This window comes from Mobula hypostoma, chromosome 8 (genome assembly GCF_963921235.1).
Source record: "Mobula hypostoma chromosome 8, sMobHyp1.1, whole genome shotgun sequence".
NCBI classification, from domain to species: Eukaryota; Metazoa; Chordata; class Chondrichthyes; order Myliobatiformes; family Myliobatidae; genus Mobula; species Mobula hypostoma.
The window spans coordinates 134,353,317-134,373,925 of NC_086104.1; the positions used below are offsets into that span (position 1 = coordinate 134,353,317).

The following is a 20,609-nucleotide window of genomic DNA, read 5'->3' on the forward strand; positions in this document are numbered from 1 at the left end:
GGCCCCCCTGCCCCCCGCCCCCCCCCCCCGGCTCCACGGCATTCTTCTAAATTCTGGTGAGTACAGGCACTGGAAAAAGCTCCTCATATATTAACCGCTTGTTCCCGGAATCATCCTCGTTAAGCTCCTCTGGACTCTCTCCAGTGACAAGACATCCTTTCTGAGATACGGGGCACAAACCTGTGACAATACTCCAAGTGTGGCCTGACTGGTGTCCTATAGCAGACTCTTTGTTTTACCCCTGAAATAAATGCCAACATTGCATTTGCCTTCTTTACCACAGACTCAACCTGTAAATTAACCTTCTTAGGGTCTTCCTCGAGGACCCCTAAGCCGCTTCGCACCGCTGCACTTCTACACTTCTGTTCCTTTCCTTTTTCCCCAAAATGCAAGATCATACATTTCCCAGCACTGTTTTCCATCTGCTACTTTTTGTACATTCTTCCAATGTGTCTAAGTCCATCTGCAATCGCATTGTTTCCTCAGCACGACTTACCACTCCACCTATCTTCGTATCAACTTCATTTTTTGCCACAAAGCCATCAATTCTTTTATCTGAATGATTGACAATCAACGTGAAAAATGGCAATCCCGATACTGACTCTTGATGAACACCACTAGTCACCGGCAGCCAACCAGAAAAGGCATCCTTTATTCCCACTCGCTCCCTTCTGCCTGTGAGACAGTCTTGTATTTGTGCCAGTCTCTTTCTTGCATACCATTCGATGTGATTGTCTTAAGCAGCCTCATATGTGGCACTTAAAAACTGCCTTCTGAATATTCAAGTAAAAGACATACACTGGCTCTCCTTTATCCACCATGCTCGATACTTCCTCGAAGAAATCTAACATATCTGTCAGGGAAAATTTCCCTTCACAGAAACACGCTGACTTTGACATATTTTATTATTAGTCTCCAGGTACCACGAAAATCTGGTCTTAATAATGGATACCAACCCTTTCCCACCACTGAGGTTAGGCTAACTGGCCGATAATGTCCATTTTTTTTAATATTCATCTCTACTTAAAGAGTGGAGTGACATACACAGTTTTCCAGTCCTCCGGAATTATGCTATCTATTTAGAACCCTCTTTCAGAACACACACAAGATGCTGAAGGAGCACAGAAGGCCACCCATTATCTACGGAAAAAAAGTGCAGTCGACGTTTTGGGCCAAACCCCTTTGGCAAGACTGGAGAAAAGAAAACAAGGAGTAGAAAGTAGTAAAAAGGTGTAGAAGGAAGACAGAAAAACAATGTGATATGTGAACCTGGGAGGGGGAGGGATGAAGTATAGATCTGGGAAGTTGAATGGTGAAGGAGGCACAGGATCTGGAAAATGGAGAATCTGACTGGAGACGACAAATGTCTATGGAGGAAATAAAAGGAAGAAAGAGCAACAGCGGGAGGCGATGCACAGGAAAGGAGGTATGGTGAGAGAGGGAAAAGGGGAATTAAAATGCTGAATTATTGGTGGCCATTTCTGAAAGTTCGAGAAATCGATGTTCATGCCATCAGGTTGGAAGCTTCCCAGATGGAATATAAATTGTTGTTCCTCTAAACTCACATGCCAAAAGTAGAGGCGCCCATGGATTCCTATATCACAATGGGAATGAGAAGTGGAATTAAAATGGCAGATCGGGCTTCTTCTGGCGGATGTAGCAAAGTTGCTCAAAGAAGCGGTCTCATAATCTACGTCGGATCGCACCAATAAACAGGGGGCATCATTTGGAGCAACAGGCAGTGTCTATTCGCAACAGAGTAACAGGTGAAATGTCACCTCACCTGGGAGAACTGCTTTACCCTGAATGGTGTTGAGGGAGGAGGTGTAGGGGAAGGGCTAGCACTTGTTCCGCTTGCAAAAAATAAGTGCCAGGTGAGAAATGAGTGGTGTGGGTCAATAGAAAAGGGATTCGTATTGGAGCGATCCTTGTAGAAAGCAGAAAGTGTGGGGGAGGGGTTGAGTGGACGGACAAATGTACTTGGTGGTGGGATCTCGTTGGGGATGGCAGAAGTTCCGGAAAATTATGTGCTGGACTCGGAGCTATTGGGATGGTAGGTGAAGACAAGAAGAACCCGCTCCCTAGTAGGGTGGCGGGAGGATAGATTATGAGCAGATTTGCGTGCAATGGAAGAACCGTAGTTGAGGTGGAGGAAGAGAAGCCCATTTCTAGAAAAAAAATGAGGACATCTCCATAATTCTAGAATTAAAATACTAATCCCAAGAGTAGATGCGGTGGAGACAGTGGAATTGAGAGAAGGAGATGGTGTTTTGACAAGTAACGGGGTTGGAAGGGGTATAGTCCAGTCAGCTGTCAAAGTCCGTCGGCTTATAATAGACATCAGTAGATGCGCTACCTCCAGAGAGAGAGAGAGAGAGAGAGAGAGAGAGAGAGTAAAATCGAGAAAGGAAATGGAGGTGTTGGAAGTGGAACACGTAATTTCGAGGGCAGGGTGGAAGTTGGAATTTTGATGAAGTCGACGAGCTCTGCATGTGTGCAGGAAGGAGCACAAATGCAGTCGTCGATGTAGCATAGGAAAAGTGGGGGACCGGGAGAAGTGCAGGCTTGTAGCATAAACTGTTGAACGTAGCCGACAACAAGGCAGGCATAGCTGGGACACATGGGAGTGCCCACCGCTTCATCCTTTGTATGAAGGAAGTGGGAGGAGCCAAAGGAGAATTATTAAGTGTGAGGACAAGTTTCGCCAGACGGAGGAGAGTGGTGGTGAAGTGGAACCGGTTGGGCTTCGGGCGCAGAAGGTAATGGAGATCTTTGAGGCCTTCCTGGTAGGGTATAGAGGTGTATAGGGACTGGAAAATACGAGTGAAAATAAGTTGATGCAGGACAGGGAATTTAAAATTATTAAAAAGTTTGAGAGCGTGTGAAGTATCATGGATATCGACAGGAAGGGACTGAACTGTGGGTATAAACAGAGTCGAAGTATGCAGATATGGGGCAGAAACAGGCTGAGCAGATATGAGTTCATCTGGGCAGGAACAAGCTCTTTCAGAACTTTGGCATGGAGTCCATCTAGTCCAGGTGACTTATGTACTTGAAGACCTTTCAGTTTGTCTCACACATTTGCCTTTGAAAGAGCAATGGAATTCAATCCTGCTCCCTGATATTCACAGACCTCTGGCACACTGCTGGTGTATTCCACAGTGAAGACTGCTGCAAAGTAACCTTTAAGTCCATCTGCATTTCATTGTCCACCATTACCATCTCACCAGCATAATTTACCAGTGGTCCAAAATTAACTCTCACCTCCCACTTGCTCTGCATATAACTGAATAAGATAGTATACCGCTTTATATTATTAGATAGTTTGCCTTCATATTTCACCTTTTTCCCTTCTTATGGGTTATATGACCTTCTGTTGGATTTCCTATGGCCTTTTGTTGGATTTTGAAAACTTCTCAATCATCCAACTTCCCACTCACTTTTGCTACATTAAATCCCATTTCCTTGGGTTTAATGCAGTCCTTAGCTTCCCTTGTCAGCCACGCTTGGATACCACTGCCATTTGAGAACTTCCTTTGTGGGACATAGCCATCCTGCGCCTTGTGAACTATTTCCAGAAACTTGTCTACTCTGCCGTCATCCCCACCAGTAACTCTCTCCAATCTATTTGGGTAAGCTCCTCTCTCATGTATCTGTAATTCCCTTTATTACATTGCGATACTGATACGTGTGAACTATGGTTCTCCCGCTCAAATTGCAGTATGCATTCAGTCATATTATCATCACCGCGTCCTTTGGGTTAATTTACCATAAGCTCCCCAATAAAATGTGGATTATTGCACAACACCGAATCTAAGATCGCCTTTCCCTCAGTAGGCCCAAACACAATCCGCTCAAAATAACCATCTCGTAGGGATTCAACAAACTCCCTTTCTTGTGATCTGACACCAACCTAATTTTCCCAATCCCATTTCATACTGAAGTTCCCAATTACAATTGGGCATTGCACTTATTACATTTCTATTCCTGCTCCATTTGAAATCTCAACCCCACATCCTTGTAACTATTCTGAGGCCTATATATGATTCCATAATGTCTGTCTTTTACCCTTGCATTTTCTAAAAATCCACCCACAGAGATGCAACATTATTTGACCCTATGTCACATCTTTCTTACGATGTAATTACATCTCCTTGCAAAGCCACTTATGCATTCCTACCTGTCTTTTTGATATAGAGTATATCGTTGGATATTAAGCTTCCAACTTCAACCTTCTTTCATCTTCAGCTCAGTGATACCCACAACGCCATACCAACAAATCTGTAAGTGTGCCAGAAATTCATCCAGCTTCTCCAAACACTGCATGCGTTTATATACAGCACATTCAGTCCTTCATTCTTCACCCTTTTTGAATTTTGCATATGTGGTACAATTTAACTCTTTGACTGATAAGTCAGTATATGATGTTTATGCACATGTCTACCACTTGGGAAGAGGCTTGGGGAGAATATATTGCATTTAATACTTAGACTATTTGCAATGGCCCACAGAGGAGCTTGCTGGCATCACAGAATGAAGGAAGCACAATATAATATTACAGCAATATGGATCGAACAGGCTTCTAACAAATAAACAAATTGCAGAACATCTGATTCACTCTGGGATTGTCGCAGTCATTCCTAAGAAGCAACTTCACATACACCATCAACAAAAATTGCTTCAGAAAGGGAACCAAAGCAGGTGATTCTTGGGAAATACATGAACATTGAAGTTCACTTTTAAAATTTAAAGTAAATAAGACTCTACCCCAAGAAATGAAGACATTATCACTATTGAAGAAAAAATTACCCAATGATAGAGCATGATCCTGCATGGAAAAAATCCCCACAAACTGACCCAATTAGATGTCGAAAGCCTGGCTCAGAGTTCGAGACCTATTTCCAGGATCAGAAGGGTTTCTTGTGGCAAGACAGGATCAGGTGTTTATAAAAAAAACAAAACAAAAAAACATAATAATCGACCAACGGATATAACATAGCAAATGTAGAAAGTGCCTGGAAAAAAAAACAGGCATGATCTAACACATGACAGGATCCTGTAGCTATTTAACACAGACTGATTACTTACACAGTCACAATCAAGTAGCAAATATCGTTTATCAAAATCTTGCTTCAAAATGCATTTTATTAATAAAATCACACCTTAGTACATATCCCATCCTGATTTAGTTTTAGAGTCAGAATACCACGAAGTACATTATGACCAATCAGCTGTTACCGCTAGGACAATCCATGATATCCTTCTGGATATAATAATACAGGATAAACAAACAAAAATATTTAAGGTACAACCATTCCAAACAGTTTTTTTTAAAAGTAAAATACCAGAAATACGCTGAAGTAAATGAGGCAATTGAATATCTTTGGAACATGAGGAAGGTACAGATTGTCCTGATAGTAATATCTGCAACTGGTGTCATCCCAAAGACACTGCACAATAGAATTCAACAATTAAGGCTAGAGAAGAATATGTATGTAAATATTCAGAAAGCCACATGCCCATTGGAATTGTCCAGAAGTTCCCAACAATTGACAAATGAACCTGTTTGATTAAGCTGGTACCTCAGGCTTACCATATTCAGCTGAGAAAAATAAGTATAATTCTTATTAATAATATTGTAGCAATGCAGGACCAGGTTGCTACACAAAGTATCATCAAGCATGCATGCATGATAAAACACCAACAAATTCAAGACGATAAACGAAGAAAATGACTTCAGAAACCAGAGGTATTACAAAATGTAACAGGATTCTGCAGCAGTTTAACTCAATCTGATTACTTATACAGGCACAATCAAGTGGCGAAAAACATTCACCTTTTGAGAAAAAATGAATTTTAATACATACGAACTTAACACTTCAAAGTACAAGGAGGAAGATGAATAACAGACTTAAAAATACAGAACAGTCAGCTAACACTTCTGAGAATATATATGCATCAAGGAAACACGATTCAGGACGTCAAGCTAGCATATGCGATTCAAATAAAACTGACACACCACTAAACTTCCAGAAGCGCAATTCTCAAATATCAGGAAATTACTACTATCGCAAATATAGTTTAGCAATTGAAGAGCTATACTATATTTAAACTTTTAATTAAACTTCATGTATTGGGAATAGATGATCCAGAGCCAACGAGGTGAAAATCATGGCTGCATTCAGTGCATTACCTTTCGTTCACTTATACTGCACGGTCACAGTTGGAAGGCGGTCCAGCCCTGCAGATGGTCAAACATGAAGCACTTGCTTTGTTGTATTAGTTTCCCCTGCTTTGTTATTGGGAGTAATTTACTGTCTTCAATTATTACTAAAACAGGGAAGGATGGACCACGACTTGTTGGCGGGGAGAACAGATGCTCTGGCCGTGTGGAAGTCCAGCATGGAGACCAGTGGGGGACACTTTGTGATGAGTACTTCAGTCTGGAAGATGCAAGCGTGGTCTGTGAACAGTTACAGTGCGGTGCAGTAAAAGCAATTCCCAAGAGTGCTTACTTTGGCGAAGGAAAAGGGCCGATGTGGAAGGACAACTACCGCTGTCAGGGAAACGAATCCCGATTAGCAGATTGTCCAGTCTCAGCCTGGGGTCAGATTAGCTGCTCACTTGGGAATGACGCCAGTCTTATCTGCACTGGTAAGTCACAATGAATGTATGACTGAAACAAATTTTTCTTTGGTCGTCGAGATATTCACAACGGTGAACTTTTAACCAATTTAACATATCTGTCGTTTAGTGGCGACCATGCATGACTGTGATTCGATTAAGATGATTGGCGTTTCCTTGTTTCCTAATGATAGTCCATGAGGCTATTTCCGTTGTATTACAAATAGACAAAACTTTAGAACAGAGTGATTTTTTTTTCCGGATTATGTTTGAAAGGGTGATGACAGGTAATGCAAAAGGGAGGACCGCTTTTAAACAAGCTAAGTAAGAAGAAAATCCGATATTATTTCGTAGAACATAGAACAGTGCGGCACGGCACACTCCCTTCGGCCCACGATATTTCCCGACTTCTTTTAACCTACTCTAAAATTAGTACAATCGTTCCTTGCTGTACGAACGTACGTTTATTTTTCTATCATCCATGTGGCTATCTAAGAGTTTCTTAAATGTCCCTGAGTATCGGCCTCTATCAACACGGGTAGCCGGCCGTTCCACACACACGCACACGCCACTCTGTGTGTCAAGGATTTAACTTCCTCAGTCCCGCTATGCGTTTATTCAATTACATTAAAATTCGCCCTGCTTTTATTCGTTATTTCGTCCATTGTGAAAATTCTCTGTCTATCGGCACGACAGAACGCTCTTGCCATCCCGTACACATCCATCAATTCACATCTTATACCGCTTCCTTTCAAAGAGAAAATTCGCGGCAAAGTTTTATCTGAGTGATTTTTCCTTACACCCCACCCCAACCTAACACAACACAGGGAGAAGTAGCAAATCCCTTCTGGGATGCTTGGCTTTGCTCTTAGGTAACAAAAACTAAATAAGCTTCCGAAAGACCCTCCCTCGTCAACAGAGAAGAGTCGGTAAGTTCTTTGAATACCTAATACATTCGGAGTTTATCAGTGCATTCAAAGTTTAACCACTCTGTCACATGTCTTCAGTATATTTTTCTGCCATAAACTACATAAATAGTTCTTATAGCTCTAATTTTGACCGATGGCGTTTCTGATATCTCTCGCATTCTAAGTAAAATGCGGGAAATTCATCTATAAAACATACTTTCCAGTTAATGGCTAAAAATGTGTAGAATCCTTTGGATTGTTGTTAACTTTTTCTTACCTTTTTTTCGATATGGTAGATGAAAATTGGTCCTTGAGACTGAATGATGGGGGAAGCCGGTGCGATGGCCGAGTAGAGGTGTATGATAATGGTACCTGGCGTAGAGTGCATGATAAATTTTGGACAATAAATGAAACAAATGTTGTCTGCAGACAACTGCATTGCGGCTCCGCGATATCTGCCTACAACTTCTCAAACTATAGAGAGAATGAACGGCCCGTGTTGGTGACCGAAGTTCAATGTGAAGGAAACGAGTCGCACCTCCGAAACTGCAAGAGCTCCGTGTCGAAAAGGTCCTCCTCTGACATCCCAGGCGTTGGAGTCCTGTGTTCAGGTAAAGGTTGTTAAAAGGTGGCTATGGAAATATCTAAACTGGTGTCGCGATTAATAATAAATGGAGAAATGCAGAGTCATTGCGTCATACAAATATGTATTTGGATAACTGGTCATGTGGGCAGTGACAATCAACTCCCCTTTTTCAGGATTTCCAATTTGTACTACAACTACACCTCACTACACACCCACACAAATGTATCTGGAGCACCGCCGCGCTGTCTCTACAATTTATTTGGATATCAGAGGGTTTTTACAATACACAACTTTGGGAGGTGAATAAAGTCCTAAGTAGAGATGAAAGTCACAACTTTCGGGCAAGAAAATGCAAAATTCGTACAGATTTGGCATTGAATCTGCTTCACTGGATTTGTGAGTATCAGCTTCCGATGCTGAGTGCACGATTTCACATTTTCATTCACCACTGGACTGTGTGCCGAACGTGTGTGCCCTGCAGTGCGACAGAATGAGGGAAACTTGATTAATCCCTTACGATAGATTGAATCAGCCATTGCTACGACATTTATCTGATCTTTCGCAGAGCTTTCAAGCAAGGTGTTATTTTGCGATATCTAATAATAGGAAACACACCTTGAAATTGAAATCGGATGTCAAGCATCTAAGTAAGCACTGGAGTAATTCAGGGAATGAGAGCTTGCAAAGTGGTGGTGCGAGGAGCAAGATATTGTGAACTTTAGAGAACTGTTGATTAATCACAATTACGACTGCTGAAGTATCAAAGTCAGGAGAATGCATGTTGGAGCTCGCTGGAATATGTCAAAATATGACTTTTTTTAAAATACTGAAGCACGGTAAATCTCTGATGAGTTGTCAATACTAGGGAGTCGGCCACATTTCAGACTGATGCAGGGGAAATGCTGAGTGAAGAAATTGCACAACTGGAAGGGAAGGAAAAGAAAACTCGGATATTGAAGTCAGACAAGTAAGTAAAGCAAATGCGTTTCAAAATCAGATGTTCCGAGTAAGGAGCAGCATAATGCGGTGCTACTGAGGCACTGGATCATTTGCGATCTGATATATAATGGATGAGATAATCAGATAAAGGGGCAAATGCGATGCTAAGCGTTATCACACTTTATCCATTAATTGTTGGTGGATCTGACGGCTAAGTACCTCAGTGAGTTTAGGTTATCTGTGTCCGTGTGCACTGATGTTTTCAAATTAACTTTTTTGTTAGTGCATCAGTGTGTATCACAGGGGATGTGGGAACGAATTCGCATTGTCGTATTGATCCTGAATCAAAATGAGTTTTTTGATAAATTCTGAAGGTTTCTCTGGACATAAAGTCTTATTGTAGTGCAGGAAAGGTCATTGGCGACTTGAATGCAGAAGAAATTGTTGTTATTTAAAATAAAAAGTACAGTTGGGTGCATAAATATGTTGAATATAAAAGTGTATTATAAGAGAATGTGAACTATGTACAAATGTCAAATTGACAGGGAAAATCAGCTGCAATTGTCTTCCCAAATGCAATCTATTTTTCTTTCTCACACCTACTTAAACGACATTGGTATATCCCCGCAACAGCAGCTTTATTCCAGTGCAGTACGCAGGGTGTGAGAGGTACAGAAAGAACAAGACAAAATAAAATACAATTGAAAACATACAACTTCATTTTATACCAGCACCTGATGCCTATCTGGCTTGATCAGTAAGTCCAGGCTTCATACTGAATGCAGCTGTCCTATTGATATTTCCCTTGAATTCATATATAGTGTGACACCCATTGAGGACGTGAAATGAAAACTGCCGATTGAACAACGAAATTGAAAACAGCATTTATGCTCAACTGCAGTAAAGATATGTTCAATCATTCACAGTTAATTTTGCTCCTTGGTTTGAAAATGGCTATGAGAAAAAGCCAGCAAATTTTAAACCGTTCAGTCTGACGTAAGTACTGTCTAAATTATTGAAAGGTGCTCCAAGGGACCAGATATATAAATAATTGAATAGACCTGGCCTGTTTAGTAGTCAACATCTCTGTCTGCGGGGCAGGTCTTGTGTAACCAAAGTGAGAGGTTACCAGGAAAGTTGATGAGAGCATGCCAGTGAATGTGTGCTACAGGGACTTTAGCAAGACAATTGATAAAATTTGCATGTGAGTTCATCAAGGTAGTTGATTCTCTCGACATTTGGGGTGAGGTCATAAATTGAATGTGTCATTATGTTCGAGAGAGAAGGCAGAAAATGACAATAGGTTGTTGTCTCTCTGACTGGAGGCCTGCGGTTAGTGTTGCGCCGCAGGAATCAGGGGTGGAATCGCTGTTGCTTGCCGTATATAAATCAACAATCTGAATAATAATGTAGTAATTCGATTTGCAAATTTACGGATTGAGGATCAGCGGATATTGAAGGAAGCCATCGAAACTTGCGGAGGAATCTAGAGCAGCTGGAAAAAATGGACGGACAATGACAGATGGAATTTATTGCAGAATGGTTTGAAGTGTTAAACGTTTGTAGGAAAACCAGGGTAGGACTAGCATAGTGAACGCGGGACGACGAGGAGTGCCTTAGAACGAGTCATTTGGGAATACAGATCCGGAATTTCTTGAAAGTGGTGTCAGAGTCACATAGGGTCATAAAGTGAGATTTGGGCACTGTGCCTTTCATAAATGATTTTGGCGGTTGCAATGTTATATTAACATCGGATAAAAAGGATTGGAAGTTTGAAAGTAGATTTATTTTCAATGCATCTTTGGAGTCTACCACTCCCCGATTCTTTCTACCACAGCCACGATATTTGAATACAGACTAATACCCTTGCAGGTTTCCTGTAATATGGATCGCTGATCACTGTTTTTGGATAAATCACCCTGAGTTCCATATCATCCTCATCGTCTACATCTGGATTAAATGCTTTCGCACAAACTGTAAACTCAGGCAAGGGGATGGGAACCGAAGTGAAGAGGCAGAGGATGAGGCTGTTGGTGCACAGATAGTGACAGCATGTAGTGAGTTTATGAGAATGGATAGGCAGGTGACAGAGTAAAGAAATATTCATGTAAGTGGTTCGAGATGATTCAATTTTAATGCAAGGCGGACGAACGTAGAGCGTGGATCAATATGTGGAACTATGATGTTGTGGACATGAGAGAAACTTGGATGTTCCAGGTGCAGAAATGGCTGCTGAGTGTGCCATATTTTAGATGTTTTTTTTTTAGAAAAAGACAGGGAGGGGGACAAAATAGTTAGGAGAGAGGTACTACCAATCAAGGATAGTAGCACGACTGCAGAAAAGGAGAAGTCATGGAGAGATTGCCCCATGAGTCATTGTGGGTGGTAGACAGAAACAGGAGGGGATTAATAACTCTACTGGGTGTTTATTTTTTATACAACTCCCCCAGTAGTAACGGAAACATCGAGGAGCAGATAGAGAGGTAGTTAATAGAATGGTACAGTAATAATAGGGTTGCTGCGAATGGTGATTTTAAATCTCCTGATATTGACTAGCACCTCCTGAGCACAAGGGGTTCAGACAGGATCGAGTTTGTTAGCTGTGTTCAGGAAGGTTTTCTGACGAACTATATAGATACTCCACTGGAGGAGAGGATGTTCCTGATCCGGTACTGGGAAATGAACATGGTGAAATGTCCGATCTCTCGGTGGGAGACTATTTTGGAGGTAGTGTTCACAGCTCGATTTCCTTTTACCGTGATGCTAGAGAAGAATAGGGATAGACAACTTGGGAAAACATTTAATTGGGGAAGGAGGAAGTATGATGCTCTTAGGCAGGAACTTGGTAAAATAAATTGGGAGGAGATGGTCTCAAGGAAATGCACGGAAGACATGTAACAGATGTTCAGGGAATTTTTGCATGGCTTTCTGCATTGTTATGTTCCATTGAGGCACGGAAAGGATGATAAGGTAAAAAAAAAACAACTATGGTCTATAAAGGATGTAGAAAATCTAGTTAAGAAAAAAAGAAGAGCTTACGAAAGTTTCAAGAAGTTTGTCATGCTGCGGTCCGTGAAGCCGTATTCCGGTTCATGGTACTGTCCAGCGGTCCTTATTCCAGTTTTTCCGGTTTTCCCAGTTTCTGTTGAGGCAGCTATTTCTCGTTTGGGCAGACTTCATAAATAGCTTCAGGATTCAGCCTTTCGCTGTTGGACTGTTCCCCTCCGTTCCCTTCCTTCTGTATCGCTGACATTTGCCACGGCAAGTTACCTCGGCATTTAGCTCGGCATTACCAAGGCAAGTCCCCTCGGCGGTTACCACGGCAAGTCCCCTCGGCTGTTAACAGGGCAAGTCCCCTCGGCGGCCACCCCGGCCCGGCGTCCTGAAAAGGGTCCGGCCCTGCGTCCTGGAAAGGGTCCGGGCCCGCGTCCTGGAAAGAGTGCAGCCCCGCGTCCTGAAAAGCGTCCGGTCCCGCGTCCTGGAAGGATTGCGGAGTCTCCTAGCCCCAAGAAGGTGTCCCAGCCCCGAGCCCCAAGAAGGATTCCCGGCTCCGAGCCCCGCCAAGTACCCTATAGCCAGCTAAGTCCAGTCCAATTGCAGAGCCCAACCAAGTATCCTAGAGCCCAGCCAGAGCCCAGACCAAGGGCCAAACCTACGCAGGTATCCAAGAGCCGAGCCAAGTCCTGTCAAAGGGCTAAGCCCGGCTAAGTAACCAAGAGCCAAGCCAAGCCGGGTCCTGAAGCCACGTACCATCCAGGAGTACCTCGTCCAGTCCAAGAGTCAAGAGCCGAGCCCACCGAGTCCGGAGTTCCACGCCCAGCCCAGTGCTGGAGTACCTTGTCCTGTGCTGGGAATTTCTCGTCCCGTCCTGGAGTCCTTTGTCACGCCCAAGAACCTCTCCTTGTCCAAGCCTCGTCCAGTCCATGTCATGGCTTCGTATTCCCTGTACTATTTTTGTGTCTCGTCTGTTCCTAGTGCATAGTCCTCGCCTGGATCCGGATTCCGAGCCCGAGTCAAGACCCATGTTCCGGGTCCCTGTCCAGTCTCTGGCTCGGAGTTCAGCTCCTGGTTCCAAGTTTCAAGTTCCTTGCCCAGGTCCTACGCTCCCAGTCAAGTCCTAGCCCAGTCCCGGTGACCTTGTCTCGTCCAGTGTCTGTGTCCATGTCGAGCATCGTTTCCACCTGACTTCCCTTGTCTTCTTCACACTCCTAATCCGTTTCATAGTACTTCAGTGTCTGTGTCTTGCATTTGGGTCCGCCACCAGCGCCCCCTTAAGACAATATTGGGGACTGTTAGAACTGTAAAAAATTGCAAGGTGCCAAGAAGAAGCTCAAGAATGAAATTAGGAGAGCTAGAAGCGGGGATGAGAAGCCCTTTCCGAGCAGGTTTAAGGGAAACCCCCATGTGTTCCACAAGAATGTGAAAAGCAAGGGTATGAGCCGTGTAAAAATAGGACCAATCAAAAGCGATAGTGAAACATTTCGATTATAAAGCTAAATGTAAAAGAACTCTGGGGAAAATGAGAAGGTGCAGGGCACATGCATTCCAAAAGTGAAGAAATACTCATATGAAATAGTACAACCACGGCTAACAAGGGAAGTCAAAGTTATTGTAAAAGCAAAAGAAAGGCCATACAACAAAGCACAAATTACTGGGAAGATACAGGATTGAGATGCATTTAAAAACCTGCAAAGTGCAACTAAAAACCATGAGAAGGGAATAGAGAAAATGTGAAATCAAGCTCGCAAATAATATCAAAGTGGATAGTAAACGGTTTTTCAAGTATGTTGAAAATAAAATAAATGAGAATGGATATAAGACCGCAGAAAATGAGGCAGGGGTAATAATAGCGGGGGGCAAGGTGATGGCTAATGACCTAAATGAGTATTTTGCATCACTCTTCATTGTGCAGGACACTAGCAGTATGCCTGCCGTTGTAATGTGTGAAGGAAGAGAAGTGGGTGTAATTACTATTACAAGACAGAAGGTGCTCAAAAAGCCGAAATATGCAAAAGTGCATAAGTCACCCGGAGCAGATGAACTGCATCCAAGTGTTCTGAAAGCGGTAGCGTTAGATATTGTGGTGGCATTAGAAATAATCTTTCAGAAATCATTGGTCACTGGCATGGTGCCAGAGGACTGGAAAACTGCAAATGTCACTCCACACTTTAACAAAGGAGGAAGGCAGCAGAAAGGAAATTATAGACCAGTTATCCTGACCTCAGTGTTTGGGAAGATGTTAGAGACAATTGTTACGGATAAGGTGATGTGGTACTTGGTGACAGATGATAAGATATTACAAAGGTGAATGGTTTCCTTCAGGGACAATACTATCTGACGAACCTGCTGGAATTCTTTCAGGAGATTGTAAGTGGGATAGATAAAGGTGATGCAGTGGACGTTCTTTATTTGGACTTTCAGAAGGCCTTTGGCAATGTGCCACAGATGAGGCTTCTTACTAAGTTAAGAACCCCATAGTATTACAGGAAATTTACTAACATGGTTAGAGCATTGGCTGATTGATAGGAGGCAGCGAATGGGAATAGCAGGATCCTTTTCTGTTTGGTTGCCAATGACTAGTGGTGTTCTGCAGGAGTCGGTGTTGGCACCACTTATTTTTATGCTGTATATAAATAATTTAGATGAGGGAATAGATCGCTCGGTTGCCAAGTTTGCAGATGATGCAAAGATTGGCGAGGGGCAGGTAGTGGTGGGGAAACAGATAGGATGCAGAAGGACTTAGACAGATAACGAGAATGGGCAAGAAAGTGGCAAATGAAATACAATGCTGGAAAATGCATGACCCAGCATATTGATAGTAGAAATCAATGTGTGGACTATGTTCTAAATAGGCAGAAAATCCCGGAATCTGAGATGTAGAGGGACTTGGGAGACATTGCACAGAACAGCCTGAAGGTACTCTTGCATCGGTGATAAGGAAGCCAAATGCCATGATAGCATTCATTTCAAGCTGTCTAGAATACAAGAGCAAGGATGTTTTGCTGAGGCTTCATAAGACACTGGTGAGGCCTAACCTTGAGTATTGTGAATAGTATTGGGTCCTTCATCTTTCAAAAATGTGCCGGCATTGTGGAGGGTCCAGAGGATGTTCACAATTATGATTTCAGGAATGAAAGATTTATCATACGAGGACCGTTTGATGGCTTTCCGTCTGTACTCGCTTGAATTCAGAAGGATGAGGGGGGATCTCATTGAAACCTTTCGAATCTGGAAAGGCCAAGACAGAGTAGATGTGGAAAGGATCTTTCCCATGGTGGGAGAGTCTAGGACAGGAGGGCACAGCCTTAGGATAGGGGGGTGGGGGGTATTCAAAACAGAGATATGGAAACGTTTGTTTAGCCAAAGGGATGTGAATTTGTGGAATTTGTTGCCACATGCTGCTGTGGAGGCCAGGTCGCTCATTGCATTTCAGGCAGAGCTTGATGGAGATTGATTCATGATTTGACATGGAATCAACTGTTACGAGGAGAAGGCCAGGAACTAGGGTTGAGGAGGAGAAAACTATGATCACCCAGGATTCTTTTCGTATGTCTTATGGTCTTATGCACCGAACGAGATAATACCTAGGCTACTTCATACAGCAGTGATTAAGCCTCTGGCGATGATCATTGAATCATCAATAGGGACCGGAGAAGAACCAGATGATTGGAGGTTACAATCGTTGTTCCCTTGTGTAAGAAAGGTGGCAGAGATAACCCAGGAAATTATAGACAAGTGAGTCTTACGTCAGTGTAGGTAAGTTATTGGAGAAGATCCTGAGAGACAAATTTATGAGCACGTGGAGAGACATAATCTGATTAAGGATAGTCACCTTGGCTTTGTCAAGGACAGGTCATGTCTTACGAACCTGATTGAATGTGGATGTAACAATACAGACTGATGAAGGTCGAGCAATGGGTGTTGTGCATATGGATTTAGTGAGGCATTTGATAAGCTTCTCCATGTGAGACTCATTCAGAATGTAATGAGGCATGGGATCCAAGGGGATATTTATTTGTGGATCAAGAAAAGGCTTGCCCAGAGAAGGCAAAGAGTGGTTGTAGATGGTTCGTTTTCTGCATGGAGGACAGTGCCAGTGGTGTTCCGCAGTAATCTGTTCTGGGACCCCTCCCCTTTGTGATTTTCATAAATGACCTAGTTGAGGAATTAGAAGGGTGAGTTGGAAGGTTTGCTGACGACACACAAGTTGGGAGTGTTGTGGATAGTCTGGGAGGTTGTCAGAGGTTACAGCTTGACATAAATATGATGCATAACAGGGCTGAGAAATGACGGATGGACTTCAACCCAGATAAGCTTGAAGTAGTTCATTTTGGATGGTCAAATTTGAAGACAGAATATAGTATTAATGATAAGACTATTGGCAGTATGGAGGATCAGAGGTGGGACATTCAAAGCTGTTACGCAGGTGGACAGTGCTGTTTAGACATCCTATGGTGTGCTGCCCTCAGCGACCGTGAGATTGAATTCAAAAGCCGTGAGGTAATGTTACAGATATGTAAGAACTTAGACTACTGTGTTCAGTTCTCGTCACCTCATTATAGGAAGGATATTCATACTTTCGAGAGTGTGCAGCGGGAATTTACAAGAATTTTGCCTGGATTGGAGATCTTGCCTTATGAGAATAAATTGAATGAAGGAGCCTTTTACCGTCCCATTGCCCTGAGCTCCATAGTGATGAAATGTTTTGAACGGCTTGTCAAGCCTCATATCACAGCCAGCCTCCCCTCATCACTGGATAATCTACAGTTTGCTTATCGTCTAAATCGCTCTACGGAGGACGCAATATCCACCACACTGCACGCAGTTCTCTCTCACTTGGACAACAAAGACACTTATGCCAGAATCCTGTACATTGATTTCAGTTCAGCGTTCAATACCATCATCCCGCAGAGACAAGTGGAGAAACTGTCGCTGTTTGGCCTTAGCACAGCCATTTGTCGATGGATTCTGGATTTCTTGACAGAGAGACCACAGTCAGTCCGTTTTGGCAGGAACATCTCGGACTCCATCACACTGAGCACTGGATCCCCGCAAGGCTGTGTGCTCAGCCCATTGCTGTTTACACTGCTAACACATGACCGTGCAGCCAGATTCAAGGAGAACCTGATCATTAAATTTGCAGACTATGCCACAGTGGTGGGGCTCATCAGCAAAAATGATGAATCTATGTACAAGAAAGAGGTCAAACACCTGGAGAGCTGGTGCAGGGTTAACCACTTGATGCTTAATATCACGAAAACCAAGGAGATGATCGTCGATTTCAGACGGTCTCAGACTGAGCACACACCCCTCAGCATCAGCGGCTCCACGGTGAAGAGGGTGGAAAGCATCAAGTTCCTTGGGGTGCAGATCTCGGACAACCTCAGCTGGTCCAGGAACACCACTGGGAATGTGAAACGGATCCAGCAGAAATTACACTTTCTGAGAAAGCTTAAACAAGCATCACTCCCCACTAACATCTTAACTACATTCTACAGAGGCGTGGTTGAGAGTGTTCTGACCTTTTGTATCACAACCTGGTACTCCAGCTGCAGTGCTGCCGACAAAAAAGCCTTGCAGAGGGTGATTAGGGGAGCAGAGAAGGTTATTGGGGTCTCCCTACCTTCTGTCCAAGACCTCTTTCAGAGTCGATGCCTCCAGAAGACACGGTGCATCATTAAAGACCCCTCACACCCTCTCCATGATCTGTTTGTTCTTCTGCCATCAGGCAAACGTTACAGGAGCATCAAAACTAAAACCACAAGGCTACTAAACAGCTTCCTCCCACAGGCAGTCAGGCTGCTAAATAGCTGCTCCACCTGACTCTGCTTTGGACACTTTTAACTTGCACTGGACACTTATAACTGATTTAACTGACATGTGGCTGTTGTGCTTTACTATATATTGCTATGTTTATTATTTAGGGTTGGCATTGTTATGATTGTTATGATTGTGTTATGATTGCACTTCCCCTGAGAAACGCTGTCTCATTCTGCCCTGCAGAACTCATGTATGGTTAGAATGACAATAAAGTTTTTTGAATCCTTTTGAATCCTTTTCTCCTTGGACCGACGGAGGATTTCAAATGATCTCATAGAGGCGTATGAGGTAATGAGATAATGAGAAGCATTCATCGTGTGGATAGCCAGAGGCTTTTTCCCAGGGCTGAAATGGCGACATGTGAATGTATAGTTTTACGGTGCTTGGAAGTAGGTAGAAGGGGGATGGCAGAGGTAATGTTTCACACAGACAGTGGTGAATGTGTGGAATGAATTCCTAGTAATACTGGTAGAGGCGGATATAATAGCGTCTTTTAAGAGACTCTTAGACAGGTACATGAAGCTTCACGAAATAGAGCGCTATGAGTTAAGAAATTCTTGGCAGTTTCCAGAATCGGTTTCATGGTCGGCACAACATTGTGGGCCAAAAGGTTTGCAATGTCCTGCGACTTTTATGTTTCCATGTATCTATTACACTCTTCTGATCAATATCTGAACAACCAGTTCTTCAAAGTCCGACTTACTCCTGGTTTCGGTGTCACCGTTATTTTCCATTGATCTCGGTCTGCATAGCACAGGCATCAGCATCGCCGGGCTGCCGTTTCTCTGCCTGCCCCTCCTTCTCCGACAGTCGAATGAAGCACTGGATAGCGCATTGGACCAGGTCTGCAGGCCGGTGCCCGAGCATCTCCACGCTGAAGATTGCAACAGGTCGTTGAGGCCGGTTAGGATCTCGATATTCATCCTAACTCATTAGCTAGGATGGTGATCAGGTGATCAGATGTTGATGAGTTAAGACATTTATGAGTAATGATTTGCAGTATTATGTCTTTTTCTGCTCACCTGCTTACAGGAAACATATTAATAAGACTGTAAGAGTGCAGAGAAAATTTACAATAATGTTATCAGAACTTGAAGAGTTTTAGGGAAACGTTGAATACGTTAGAACTTCAGGATCTGGAGCTCTGGACAACGGCAAAAGATTTTGTAAAACCAAACAAATTTATGACGATTATAGATAGCCTAAATGAAAGCAGTATGTTCACAGTGAAATTGTGTGAGACTAAAACTATATGCAAGAGTTTAACGATAAAACGGAGAAATGTGTAAGTAGACACGGAGGGGTATCTTCGCAGAAGGGACTGACACTGTTAAAAGAACTGCCCATGGTTTATTGTGGATTGATTTTAGCATTTAAGAGATATTTGAATATATATGTGGATGGGAGGGGTATGGAGGGAAATAGTCCGAATACAATTCGATGTGACCTCAGAAAATAATAGTTAGGCCACTATTAGATGGGCCGAAGAGCCTTATTCTATGCTACGAATCTCCATGAGCCTTTCATTCCATAATAGATCGGACAGAGTATGCAAATTGCGTCAGAACTTAGAACGTAGACATCATTGTTCCTCGGGGAACAATAAGAAGCCCTCCATAAAAGAGTCAGATTTCTACAATTTACACTCTGTAAAGTTTGCTTATTTGAACTAGTGACTGAAAAGGCGGCAGCTTAAAATTTATATTTCAACAACTTCTTCATAACAGTGGAATAAATCTGCATTATCTCTTTTCCTGAGTGGTCCAATAACAATCTGTACAAACTGGCTGTACTGATTGAAATTTTCTTGGAGATGCAAAATGCCGTGACTTATGCAAACATAGAATATCCAGTGGGAGCCAACCACGGTCATTGTAGTTTAATTTTCACTGATAAGAATCATAGATCAGTGTACATGGCTAAAAGATATGGATCAGTGAATTATTTCTAGGCTCAGATAAATTTTTCTATAATAAGGTAGTAATGCCTGGATTTCACGGATACACAGGCTGAAGGAATCAATGTGATTAGATAACGGGAAGAGGCGAGAGCGAGACACAATCTCTTTCCCGCCCTTGGCGAATCGGTCCGGACAGACAGAAACATCAGGGCTCACACAGCGAACAGTTTTAAAACTCCGTCTGTTTGGCGAGGTAAGTGGGTGAGAAGACGTATTTTTACTGTTTGATTGCTGTCGAATTAGATAGCATGCCTGCAGTATTAGTGCTTTGTTCAGGGTGTCAGATGTGGGAATCCCGGGAGAGCTGCAGCCTCCCTGATGGTCACATCTGCGCCAAGTGCACCGAGATGAAGCTCCTCGGAGACCGTGTTAGGGATCTGGAGCTGCAGCTTGATGACCTACTGCTAATCAGAGAAAGTGAAGAGGTGACTGATAGGAGCTACATAGAGGTACTCATCCCTAGGCTACAGGGGTCAGAATACATCCTGACTGTCAGGGGAGGGAAGGAAAATGACCAGATAGCGGAGAGCACAGCTGTGGCGGTCCCTGTCAGAAAAAAAAAATCTTGTTCTGGATGCTATGCAGGGGGATGACCTGACAGGGGACTCCCACGGTAACCGGGTCTCTGACGCTAAGCCTGGGGCTGTGGTGCAGAAGGGAAGGAGTGAGAAGAGGAATGTGGTAGTCATAGGGGATTCCATAGTCAGGGGAGCAGACAGGAGATTCTGTGAGCCTGATAGAGATACCCGCATGGTGTGTTGCCTCCCAGGTG

General features: G+C 43.2%; 1 protein-coding gene across 1 annotated transcript in view; it reads left to right on the forward strand.

Moving 5' to 3' along the window:
* Positions 1 to 20,609, forward strand: part of LOC134351209 (deleted in malignant brain tumors 1 protein-like) — a 178,119-nt gene that overhangs the window by 115,515 nt on the left and 41,995 nt on the right. Inside the window, exons 12-13 of the mRNA XM_063057318.1 lie at positions 6,340 to 6,654; positions 7,829 to 8,143. Coding sequence (XP_062913388.1) covers positions 6,340 to 6,654; positions 7,829 to 8,143 — 630 coding nt within the window. The remainder of the gene's footprint in view (positions 1 to 6,339; positions 6,655 to 7,828; positions 8,144 to 20,609) is intronic.